At 45.9% G+C, this 12844-nt stretch overlaps 1 protein-coding gene across 2 annotated transcripts in view; it reads left to right on the forward strand.

Annotated features, from left to right (window-relative positions):
* The window catches only part of ITPK1 (inositol-tetrakisphosphate 1-kinase), a 596101-nt gene that overhangs the window by 549832 nt on the left and 33425 nt on the right, over positions 1-12844 (forward strand). For both annotated transcript variants that reach the window (XM_085626490.1, XM_085626489.1), the window contains exon 8: positions 12204-12369. In XM_085626490.1, coding sequence (XP_085482616.1) covers positions 12204-12369 — 166 coding nt within the window. The remainder of the gene's footprint in view (positions 1-12203; positions 12370-12844) is intronic.

The following is a 12844-nucleotide window of genomic DNA, read 5'->3' on the forward strand; positions in this document are numbered from 1 at the left end:
ATGATAATCCTCTAACCTGGGAGTTGAGGGGAAGATGGGTGGATACAGGGTGTGGGGGGGGTGGAAAGGAGGAGTGGGTGATTGGGAGGGGAGATATAGAGGGGCAGAGGGTGAAGGGAGAGGGTACAGGAGTGGTAGGCTGGCAGGAATGAGCGAGGGTCTGAGAGAATGATGGACAAGAAGAACTTGTCTCGACTTCGAGCGGTGTCGTTACCTACTTTGGAGGGCCCTCCTTTGACACCGGTGTGTCCAGTCTGGTGCCACCGATGCCGATCCTGAAGATGCAGTCAAGAAGGAAAGCCCAAAGGCTGCTGGAGGAAGAGGATGCGAGCAGGATGTGGCAGAAGAAGGGTGAGATCGACTCCATTGATGAATTTGAGGGCCTTTGAGAGGCCGGTGGTTTAGGCTAGTCCCCTGAGTGAGAGCTTTCATCGCCAGAGGCTTTACCTTCTCAGGACGTTGTACCACACCATGCTGTCATCAGGAAGGCTGCTGAACATTTGGACCTTCAACTGCCCACAGCTGAGATCAGGCCACATATTCTCACTGAGGTGTTGCATTCTCCATCTTCTGTGGTTGAACCTCTTTTGCCTTTTAATGAGGCTTTGACAGAGCCAAGTCTGGAGGTGTGACAGAAACCCTTCTCTGCTACTGCTGTTCCAAGGACTGTGGCAAGAAGGTACAGGCCTGCTCCTAATGATCCTGCCTTGATTACTGCCCATCCTTCGCCTGAAAGTTTGGTGGTGCAGTCTTCCTGTTCTAAGCAGTCGGTTGGGTCGTTCCCTACAACTCCAGGGGACAGAGACTCTAAGAAATTGGAGAAATCTGCCAAGAAGGATTTCTCTTCTTCAAGTATGGCGTTAGTCTACTAATTCCACGTGCTTGTTGGGAGGTATATCCATGGCTTAATGGACTCTGCCAAGGAGTTGGCTCCTAAGTTACCAGACAATGATCGTGGCCCCTTTTTGGAGGTTTTGGCGAATATGCAGGCTGCGGCCCGTCGGGTTATTCAGTCTGGCCTGGATACTGTTGATTAGGTAGCCAGGCTGATGGGTTCCTCTGTTGCTACCAGGAGGCAGGCCTGGCTCACGTCTTCGGGGTTCTCTCCAGATGTGCAGGCTACTCTCCTTGATCTGCCGTTTGATGGATCCAGACTCTTTGATGAAAAGGCGGATTTGGCACTAAAGAGGTTCAAAGACAGTAGGGCTACTGCAAAGTCCTTGAGTCTGCAGTCCCAACCTAGGGGGTATGGATATAGGAGGTATCGGGGCCACCAGCAGCCTAGCAGCAGCAGAACCCTCTGTACAAGTCGTACAGAGGAAAGGGTAGAGGTAGTTTGCGGGGGGCCTCTTGGCAACTCTCCTTCCTCCCCTGCCCCACCGCTGGTGCCACGGGAAAGCAGCTCTAGATCCCACATCTTGGAGCATGTTGGCCCTGTTGGGGGTCGGGTGTCCAATTTTCTACAAGATTGGAAATCTATCACATCAGACCTTTGGGTTTTGAATCTTGAGGAAAATGGGTGCCCCCTACCCTTCCGAGAGTTTCCACCTCCTTACCCTCCTCGCCAGAGCTGGTGTTCAGAGGACCATTTGCTGCCCCTGCAGCAGGAGGTTCTTGCTTTACTTAAGAAAGGTGCGATAGAGGTGGTTACAGGACAGGAAAGGGGTCAGGGAGGCTTCTCCCGGTATTTCCTGATTCCCAAGAAGGACAGCAGGTTAAGACCGACCCTAGACCTCAGGGTCTTGAATTTTTACCTCCAGCAGGAGAAATTCAAGATGTTGACCCTAGCTCAGGTCCTTCTGGTGCTGTAGCAGTAAGAATGGATGGTGTCTATCAACTAGCAGGATGCATATTTTCACATTCTCATCCTGAAGTCGCATCAGAAGCATCTCCGATTTGCGGTAGGGTCTCAGCACTATCAGTTTACTGTCCTCCTGTTTGGTCTTACCTCCGCCCCTCGAGTCTTCACAAAGGTGATGGCGGTGGTGGCACCTCATCTGACAAGGTCTGGGATTCCTGTTTTCCCTTCTCTGGACAACTGGCTGCTCAAAGCATAGTCTCCAGAGACGGTGCTGCATCATCTGCAGGTAACAGCACGGCTGTTGTTAGACTTGGGCTTCTCAATAAATGTGCCTAAATCTCACCTGGTGCCCTCTCAGCGCAACCTGTTCATAGGGGCAGTACTGGACACTACTGTGTGTCAAGCTTTTCCACCTTCACTGAGAATTCTCGACATTCAGGAGATGATTCCTTGGTTTTATGATGGAGCGGTTGTTCCAGTCCTGAAGGTGCTGCGCCTGCTTGGTCTGTTCGCTTCCTGCATACTGTTGGTCAACCATGCACTCTGGCACATGATGGCGGTCCAGTGGTGCACTCCATAGACAGTGGTTTCAGCACAACGGAGATCTCAGGGAGATGGTCAGGATCTCCAGAGACACTGCAGCAGAGTTGTCGTGGTGTGTGTAGGGCAACCTGTCTCAAGGGTGGCCCTTTCAACTTCCTCCACCTGTGGCCAAGGTGATCACGGATGCCTCCACTCTAGGGTGGGGTGCTCATCTGGAGGATCTGGCCAGTCTTAGTCGGCAATTCTTGGCCGATCACGAGTGGAGGCTTCATCTGGGATGGCCAATCACATCTTCAAGAAGTGGGTGTTTTCTCAGTTGGACCTTTTCGCCACTCAAGAGAATGCACACTGCCCGTCGTTCTGCAGTCTCCAGTTTCCGATGCGGGCAGCGTTGGGGGAGGCGTTTCAGTTGGAATGGGGCTCGCAACTCCTTTACACATTGCTTCCCATACCCTTGATACCTCGGTTTCTTAGGAAGATTCGCCAAGACCGGGCCCAAGTTATATTGATCGGCCCGAATTAGCCAAGACGGGTGTTGTACACAGACCTTCTTCACCTCTCGTTGCACCCTCTGCTCCATCTCCCTCTCAGGGCAGATCTCCTCTCGCAGGGGCAGGTTCTACACCCACACCTCCAGAGCCTGCACCTTCATGCCTGGAGATTGAACGGGGCAATCTGAGTTCTTTCTCTCTCCCACTGGATGTGATAGATGTTATTTTATCATCCAGGTGACACTCCACCAAATCTATTTATTCCTCTAGTTGGTCCAAGTTTGTGAAATTGTGTGGAAAGAGGTCCATTGATCCTTTGAACTCCCATTTATCTGATGTACTTGGCTTCTCACTTTCCTTGGCTCAGCAGGGTTGTGCTGTGGCTGCGGTAAAGGGTTATTTGTCGGCCCGGTCTGCTTTCCTCTGTTTGCCGGACCAGCAGTCTTTATTTAAGTCTCCCATTGTTATGAGGTTTGTTAAAGGCCTCACCAATAGGTTTCCTCCCACTCCCTCCATTATGCCTCAGTGGGATTTGAATCCAATTCTTACTTTCCTGATGGGTTCTCCTTTTGAGCCTCTTCATAGTTATCCGTTAAGGCTTCTTTCTTTCAAGACGGTCTTTCTGATCGCTATTACCTCAGCCAGAAGGGTAAGTGAGCTGCAGGCTCTTAGTTCTAAACCTCAGTTTCTAAACATTCATGCAGAAAAGATGGTTCTCAGGACCAGGGCAGTCTATTACTTTACCTACCTTCTATCCTCCCCCTCACCCTTCCAAGGAGGAGGAGAGTCTTCACCACCTGGACCCTAAAAGGGCTGTCAGCTTCTACCTGGACAGAACCAGGGACTTAAGGCTGGATGACCAGCTCTTCATGAGCTACGTTGGATGAATGAAAGGCACAGCTGTCCACAAACAAACACACTTCAGGTGGATCATCTTGTGCATCAAGATCTGCAACACCTTGGCCAAGAAGGTGCCTCCTGAAGGTATCAGAACTCATTCTACTAGAGCAAGGTATTCCACATCTGCGTTGGCTAGAGGTGTTCCTGTAGTGGACATTTATAAAGCTGCAACATGGGCCTCCCTCCACACCTTCGCAAAGCATTATTGCTTGGTTTCTGAGGTGAGCAGGGTTGGCCATTTTGCACGTTCTGTGCTGCAGGACTTTTTGGTATGAGTAGGTGGACACCCTCCTCCGGGAGCAGGACTGCTGTGGGATTCAATTCAAAAGGTGACAGGCACGTGTATCCATTAGAAGGACAAGTTACTTACCTTCGGTAACGCTTTTTCTGGTGGATACAGTATCTGCCTGTGGATTCCACACTGACCCACCCTCCTCCCTGTTGTCTACCTTCGTATACCAAAAACGTTTTCCTTATTTGACATGTTTGTTTTCCTATGTCTTTTGCTTGCCATACTGTTATTTGTTAGGAAATGCTTTGTTTCTTTAGCTTTTCCTCTTTCGCTATATACTGTGTATTTTTGTGTATATATTGTATACTGTGTATATCTGTTATGTTGTCGGTACACCCGTTTGCCTCGAAGGCACGGAAAAAATGGGTGGAACTGACAGCATGCCAACGAGGTCTTCTTATGGCTCGGATGACGTCATACGGAGTCGTGAGCAGAGCCGTGCCATTGTGACGTCCTCGTGGTAAAGCTTGAAAAAAGGTTTCTGTGGAATGCTGGCACAGGGGTAATTCAAAAAGTGGGGAATCCACAGGCAGATACTGTATCCACCAGAAAAAGCATTACCGAAGGTAAGTAACTTGTTCATCTCTCTGATGACCACAGAAGACTCTCTCTTTCAATGCCACCTACACTATTTTACAAACTGAATCCTCAGGAGAGGCATCCTATGTCCCCATAATTTTTGTTTTGTAAAGGTTAAGAACAAGTAATAGATAAACATTGTAGAAGGAAGGTTGCTACAGGGTTCAGCTTGGCCATTAATCTGGGCACGGCTAGCATGCCAGGGTCCGTTCCATTCTCGGAGTCAAACTTCTGACAGACCTCCTCAGCAAGGACAGCTTGGATGTAGACTGCAACTGAAATCTGGAAGATCTTCTTAACCTTCAGAAATGTCCACTTTCTGATGGATATGCACATAATGTCAGCCATAATATATTTTGAGCATTTCTTGTTCTTGTCCTGAACACTTTTTATTGATGTATTCATCTTTTGCGGGTGGAGGAGGAGTTGGCACATAATGCCATTTCTTGGAGGACTTCCTCCTGCCCTCTACCCGTCTATATTGACCGTCTGATAGCTTTATTGATTTGGGCTTACAACTAAGAACCCAGCTTGGGTGAACTTTGGGACCTCTTCTGTTCTTCCCCAGTCTTTCCGTCCTTCTTCTTATGTGCTACAGAGGAGATCAATGGGTAGAAGTGTCTCCCAGGTTCAAATGCCTGTGTATGGTTGTGCGGTTACTTAGTGCAAACTAAGGAAAAGCTGCAGACCGCTTCATGGTGTGCAGTTCTCCACAGCCAGCCATAACTTATCTGGCTTGCTTTCGAGTCGTCATCAGATTAAAAGGTGACTGGTCATGCCACGTCTCCCAGTCTATACACTGTTGTGCTGTATCTGCCACCCATGCTCCTCTTATAGGAGTCAGCCAAAAGCCGGCACTGCGCTTGAAACCCCTCAACATGTTGCGATACCTCATTAGAACCAGGTGGCTGCAGAGTAGTCGAGGGTCACTTCTTCTGGTACATGCCTAGAGAAGTTGAGGTTAGTAAAATAAGAAATGTTCATTAAGGGGCTAAGAATACGGTGACTGTCTTCATCTCAGTTGGATGAGGACGGTGACAAGGAACAGAGATGCTGGGTTAATATGTATTTTCATGTCTGTGATAACACACACTTAGCTGAACACAACTAACTGACAATGGCTATTAGTTTGGGAGTGTGCCAGTTGTCCTTGGTACTCTCTGGAAAAAATCTTATTTCAAAGCAGACATTCTAAAAACCGACTCCAGACGACCTTTCTCCCAATAAATCAAGGCTCCCAAACACGACAGGCAGTCTTCAGAGGCAGCAATTCACATAACAGGAAGTAATTTAATGCAGAACTTCCTGGCTGTGTCTGCCTTCACCGTGTATGATAGACATAGAGCAGGGTTTACGATGCTTTCCTGCCTGCAGATGCTAAGGATAGTCCTCGTGCCGTGGTATATTTACGCCTGTCTGCGCCTAGCGAGCATATAAAGCTCTTAGAAGTACATTAAGACCAAGTCTGTGCTTTATAACCGCAGCCCGTTCATTCTGTGTATACTGATGTGAAGTGTCAAAGTATAACATTAACTCCAGCACCAGATCTCTAGTGCCACTTTTCCTGCTAAAGCACCGTAACTGTAATGACATTTGGGGAATTGGTTTGATATCTGAGGAGTAAATCTTAAGGGTGAGTCGAGTGAGGTACTTTGAAATGTATATTCTGTTCTGGAGTTAAAAGGAAACTTGTGCCAGGGACACTTGATTTGCTACCTAAAATGCATTTGATTTAACATGAGCATCCGGGCTGTGCACCGCAATTAATAAATATGCATAGACAGAAAGGAAAGAGAGCGGTGGTTTCTAACGATAGGAAATGAATAGAAAAGGGAAATTGTTGTCGGCATCTTCCTGTACGAGAATAAAAGCCAACTCCCGGCAACATAACTGCTGGGTTATTGATTATAGGTATGAGCACATGATTGCGGGCACAGCAACTACCCGAAGAGCTCTCATCAGGTCAGGCTCATTAACTGTCTCATGGACCCTCATTAGTGGTGCAATGCCAGTGGTGCCCGGCACAGGTGCTTTATGCTAGAGGCATGCTTACAGGCGCAGGCACTGGCACACTGGGGATGGTTATTGGCCCAGTAGCGGTGCTATAGCAATTATGGCTGGCACTGTCTGAGCTAGTCACTGACAGAGCTTCTTAATGGCACATTATTTTTGGAACTTGACACTTTTACAACATTCGAACCCGGCACAGCTGGGAACTGCAGCATTTGGTTTCATAGCTGATCAATAAAGTGACGTCCAGTAGTCCGCCTACAAAGCCCTCCACGACCTAGGACCCTCACACATCAACCATTGACTGAACTTCCACCAACCCGCTAGACACCTGCACTCCTCCTCACTCGCCCTTGCACGCACCCCCGCATCCGTTGCAGCCACAGCGGTGGCGGCACCTTCTCCTACACTGCTGCCAAGACCTGGAACGACCTGCCGCTCCTGTTACTTACAGGCCCCTCGCTGGCAGACTTCGAAAAGACTCAAGACCTGGTTCTTCGACGGAGAGTGTGCCCAAATACCCCTAGGGGTTGAAAGTGTTCCGCTTTATAAATGCTTCTTTGATTGAAGAATGTTATAACATTTTACTGTCTCGATTACAATGATAGATGTATATGCTGGTCTTTCTAAGTCTTGTGGAAACTTAGAAGCCGGGTCGACCTGGGACAGATAATTGACCTAGGCACCAAAATAAAAGGGGCACCAGTGGCGATTCGGGTTGCTAAAAATGTGGCCCACGCGTGCACATCGGGGCGGTTTTGAACTGTAAAGATGTGTGTTTTTCAATGTATGGAAGACTTGCATGCATTAATGTTTGCGGTGGTAATGTCTAGGAAATCAACAGTAAAAACCGGCTCAGCAGACAAAACTGCCAAAACAAACAGGCAGAAAAACCGGCCCACCCAGTGTCTAACACTGCCCTGTCGGACCAGCTTCCCTCTCACAGCCAAATTATCCTACAGGCCAGTACGACACTACTGGGAAAAAAAAATGAAAAACACTATTTCAACATGCTTTTGGGTTAGCACATCATAGTCCTGTCAATATTCAAATAATATAAAGTAAATGTTGGAAAATGGAGAAATAGAAGTAACAAAAAAGCACAGCAAATGTATGAAAAAATTGATTTTTTTTCAGGAATTCAGGATAAGGTTTCCTAGATGTTTTTTGAAAAGGTGAAAGCTAATTCGTAAAAGTAGAACATACAACAGTGAACCGGGTCTTTGTTTTTTAATAGTCTTACATGTGTGAGCAGGCGGCTCTGGGGCAGACCTACCTGCCCACCCATGCACAGCCATAACCTCTGGCTGTGCGGCTTCAGGTGTAGATCCAAGTTACTCCCGCTGATACGGACGCTGCTTGCGTTTGTCGTGCGGGACAGGCTGCATACCCAGCAGCATTAGCTGCTTTTTCTAAAATAACGCATTGGGGATGAAAATTCAGACTCTGCTCATAACCTTGCACTGTACTATGGCATAATCAGCATAGCAAGGGTCTTCACTCGGTTCTGATTTAACCAGGCAACCATAAGACCAGTCACACACCCATGCCAGCATTTGGGAGCATGTAAGAGAGAAATTGAAAAAAACCGAAATCATTATAGTTTTGTATTCTTATTAACGCGTGGGAGTAAAGGAAGTTTTAAGAGCAGGAAATTAAATTTTTGTCAAATACTGAGCCTGAGTTAAGACTCCACACTTAGAAACATACCTTAGAAACCCTACAGCAGCCTTTAACATATTTTTCCAATTCCCCATCAACCACTAAAATCACAATATTGGTGTGAATAAGATGTGAAAAGAATGTCCTCAGGCCATCGTCACACCTATTTCAAACTTAGTACTCCAGGGGTTGAATCACAGATCCCTCTTAGTACTGTGACCTTTGACCACTTTTATCCATTTTATGCTTTGTCTGGCCTGACTGGTATCTTTTCTTCCCAGTTGATTTCAATCTGGAGCTGGCTTTAAGATACTTCACCTGTTTTCTAAGAATGTTCTGTCAAGCTGAGTTTTAGACTTCTAGAAGGTGGCTGCATGCATACTCGGTGTTCAAGCCAAGATTGATGGACATAGGACTAACCCCGCGTCCGCCCTCATCCCCCAAGAATCTGCAATAATAATAATTGGTGTTATAGAATATCTTACCTTTCTGTGGGTCCATGTACCCCTTCTCTGTCTTGAAAAAGCAGTAATTTAGGAAAACGCTCCTTTTACCTGAGCATTTTAGGATGCTGCCTATTTTGAGATTGTCCCCTAAAGTGTCTGAACATTACCCCAAATTGTGACTTGAGCGTGTCATTGTCTTACATTATCCTAGTTTCCTTAGCAATTCCATGGGGAGTGGGCCTAGTGGTTTCTTTTGGTGGGTTTGTTGATGAAATGAGAAGTGTTTGTCAACATCAGCCATTGCATTAGTGAACCTGGCTACTGAGCTGGCTAGCTATGGTTCTTCTGTGTGCTTGCAGAGGCACTGAGATTGCAATTCTACTTTTCACTCAGTAATTGATCTATTTTAAAAGTGACCTCGACAGACTTGAAAGATTTCAGCGTTGTTTTAAGGATGAACTCCTGTGAGTCACAGACCCTTCCACTAAGTCCGTATCCAATCCTACTACGGGCAGCACAAAAAGAGTATTCCTTTTATGTTCAGTTTTAAAATGTGTTTACGGTGATTCAGTGTTCTAATGTCAGGAGCAATATATTAACATTTATTTTTACATTTAGCGTTGTATGTCCGCTTCAAAATGTTTTTATCACTTTTTGAGTTCTGTTATTCCATTCTTTAATAATATCACTCCCTATGTTTTCTCTTGCTGACATCGGACTTCATTTTGTTCTTTTATTGTGTCTTCATTTAATGTTATTTATGATTGTGTCATACTGTACCTAATTTTGTAATTCATAGCAGTCTCTTTAGTTAACTCTTTGGTACTTTTGGGCACTGCAGTAGTAGTCAAAGCCCTGCGGAATTAGTACACTAGTGATAACTGAAAGATAACTAGTTTAGGAGATGTCCATTATTTGTTGACAGTCCCAGTACCCAAAGAAATTTCTTAATACATACCATCTGGAAAAAATAGTGAGAACCTCCCTTTGTAAATTAACATGAAATAGTAGTCTGAAAAGATCACTTCACCAACAAGCTGGTCCCAAGACTGGAAACGCATAGATTAAAACCTGGATGGACAAAATGGCGTTGAGGATCTGCTAGGAAGATAGGGAGATATAACTTTAACCACAAAACCAGTATTGGTCCTCCGTTTAAGCATTTCCTGAAAAAGTTGTTTGGTCTTTATCCAGCTATTTATGTCTCTAACCAATCTTAACTTCTTTTGTTGGCAATTGCAATAATTAAGCTAGGTATTGCAGGCTGCACTCACCCAGAATTGCATAATGGAGGGGACAAGACCAGTAATTCTTTCAAGAAAAAAATCCTTCAAAGCAGTATTTTTAGAAAAGACTCTAAAAACCGCAAAAAATCTGTTAGTTTTTCTGTGATTTTTCATTTATATAACCGAAGACCACCTTCATCAATGCCTCATTTGAATAAAGACTCGATCCCGTCATCTACTGTTACTGAGCTAAGGCTCCAGAGGCCCAATCTTGGCCAGAATGGCTCAGAAGGCCTTTATCGAAAGTACCTTCTGCACATCAGACTGTAGGACTTCTACTGTCTTGTCACTGTTTCTGCTTTAATGACCATGGGAAGAATTACTGTTTGGTGGGGCAAGACTCGCAGGCAGCCCTTCTCTTGCTGTATCTATCAGTAGCTGTTAACACTCTTCTGCATCAGTCATTGACCACGGCTTGGATGGAATACTCTTCTTCAATGACATCCGGTCCCAGCTGGTCAAACTGGGGCACACTTAGTCTCCATTTAATCCCTTTTTACCAGTCTACTTACTACAAGAGCTTGTTAACTGAAGTTATGCAGCAGCTTTGCATATTTACCAACTGCACAAAGATAATCTGCCATTAGATACAGTTATCTGAAGCAAGAATAGCTCTACAAGTCCTGTGAAAGACCGTGTCAGCAGCTGCTTGTCTCACCTGCCTTCTGTCTGGCATTACAACCAACTTATTGACTCACTGGTGCTCAAACTGAGAATGGTGAGCATTGTCCCCCCCTCCTCTTTTTCTAATCTACCCCAGCTCCGTAAAACACGTTGGCAGCCTCTGTCATCTTTGATCAAATGCTGTCTTTCAAATACCAAAGATTGGCGAGCCATCGTCTTCAGCTTAGCTGCAGTGTTCCCCATCAGTGTCTCATTGCTGCTCATTAGAGCATGGTCAGCATCTATAAGGGAAAACACTCTTCTTCCCTGTACTTTTCTCTTCCGAGATCTTTTCTGTTCTTCCGAATGGTCTTCTCTTCTGCAACATCTTAAACTTCTTATGCCCCTCTCTTAATAAGTGGGGGTGAATGTTTTGATTTGTTCTGTATTCCGTCCATCAATTGTGTGTCTTTTGCTTTCTCACCCTAAGTGCGCCAGGTATGCCCAGATGTGGGTCCTGGGCTCACTGTGCCACTGGAATCAAGCTATCCTGGCTGAAGAGGGGTGAAACCCCGAAACCAGTCCTAGGAGACTTGTTTCCGGTCCAGAGAGGACCTGCCTTTGGCAGTTCGGGCTGGACTGTTCCCATTAATAAGACAGCTGTTTCTCCAATTGCTCATCTCAGTTTAACTGTACTTCTCCTCTGTCCCTTGCCATTGGCTCCTTGTTATTCACCTGCTCATCTTTTTATCCATGTACACACCTCTTCCTTTACATGCTCCTGTCTTCTGCATGCTCCCTTTTTCTTCACATACCTTTCTTCCATGTTCACTTCTAGTTCTCTCAATGCTCCTCTCCCTTCACTTGTCACCACATGTTTCTCCCTATCTCTGCCTTTCCTCTTTCTCCACCTGCCCATGTCTCCTTTTATCGTCTCCATCCTCTTGCCACTGTCTTCCTCAAACTTCTAGTCTCTTCCTGCACATACATGTTTTGGACTTCATGTGGCCCTCTCATATATTCTTTCTCCACGTGCTTCTCTTCCAGCTCCTTATCCATTTGTCAGTCTAACAGAACCAGCCTGCTCATCCATTTAAACTGTTGATCATCCAAGAATTTTCCTGCCCCTCCTTTTTCTCCAGTCCTCCCTCCATCTTCTTGTGATTTATCAAGTCTTACTATCAAACTGGTCCTGGTCTTTTTAGCTTTCCATACCTAATCTGGTTTCTCCGCCAACACCATTTCTGAGCCACCTCAAGTCGGGAAAGTACAAACCTGATTGACATTAGCACTGTGAAATTTGTGATGATCATCTTTATGGGAAGGTCAAGACTCCCCCAGTGTCTTCAAAGTTCTTGTAGTGATGACCACCCTATATGCTTAACTGGAATGATTTCCATAGTGCGGCTTTCAAAGGTTTCATTGTATGGTCTGCTGCTCTTGTCATGCTAAGTTTACCTGTAAATCCAGACATGCACAATAGAATCTGATAATCACTGTATTTAAACAGAAGAGCATCTGTGTCAGAAGACTGACAGCATGCCGATGGGTTAATGTGTTAATTGCCTTGTGGTTTTTCTATGCTTTCAGATGGCCATCATATTCAACCAAGAGGGACTGAGAGCCATCCAGCCTCCCTGCGTCATCCAGAGCTTCATCAGCCACAACGCCGTGCTCTACAAGGTGTTTGTGGTGGGTGAGTCCTACACTGTGGTGGAGCGGCCGTCCTTAACGAACTTCTCCCCGGGCGTTTCAGGTAATGCACATGGGTTCTTCTGCATTTAGTAAATGTCCCAAGCATGAAACATTTAAAAATTGTGTCTGGCTGCATAGAAAAGCACACATTTGGCAACGGTTTAAAAATTTATCTTATGAAATAGTAAGAAAGATGGAGGCAGCAACTAGGTGGATTGCCAACTTCAATACACTCTTGAACAGGTAAGGACATCAACAATTGAATGCGATGGAGTCCCACATGCAACACCTCCCAGAGAAGTACAAGATGAAAGCCAAGACAGTGATGCTAGAGAGGAGGAACATTGCAACACCTACCTAAGGTCAGCTTTAGACGCAGCAGACAGTGCCAGCAGGCAGATGTGCACCGGCACAACACTAAGAAGGCACACCTGGCTCAGTGTCCGAATTCAAGAGGGGGTATAAGCCTCAATTAACATGCCTTTCACAGGAGACGCCCTGTTCCGCCAGACACTGGATGAGTCCCTTCAACAACT

This window comes from Triturus cristatus, chromosome 9, assembly GCF_964204655.1.
Source record: "Triturus cristatus chromosome 9, aTriCri1.1, whole genome shotgun sequence".
NCBI classification, from domain to species: Eukaryota; Metazoa; Chordata; class Amphibia; order Caudata; family Salamandridae; genus Triturus; species Triturus cristatus.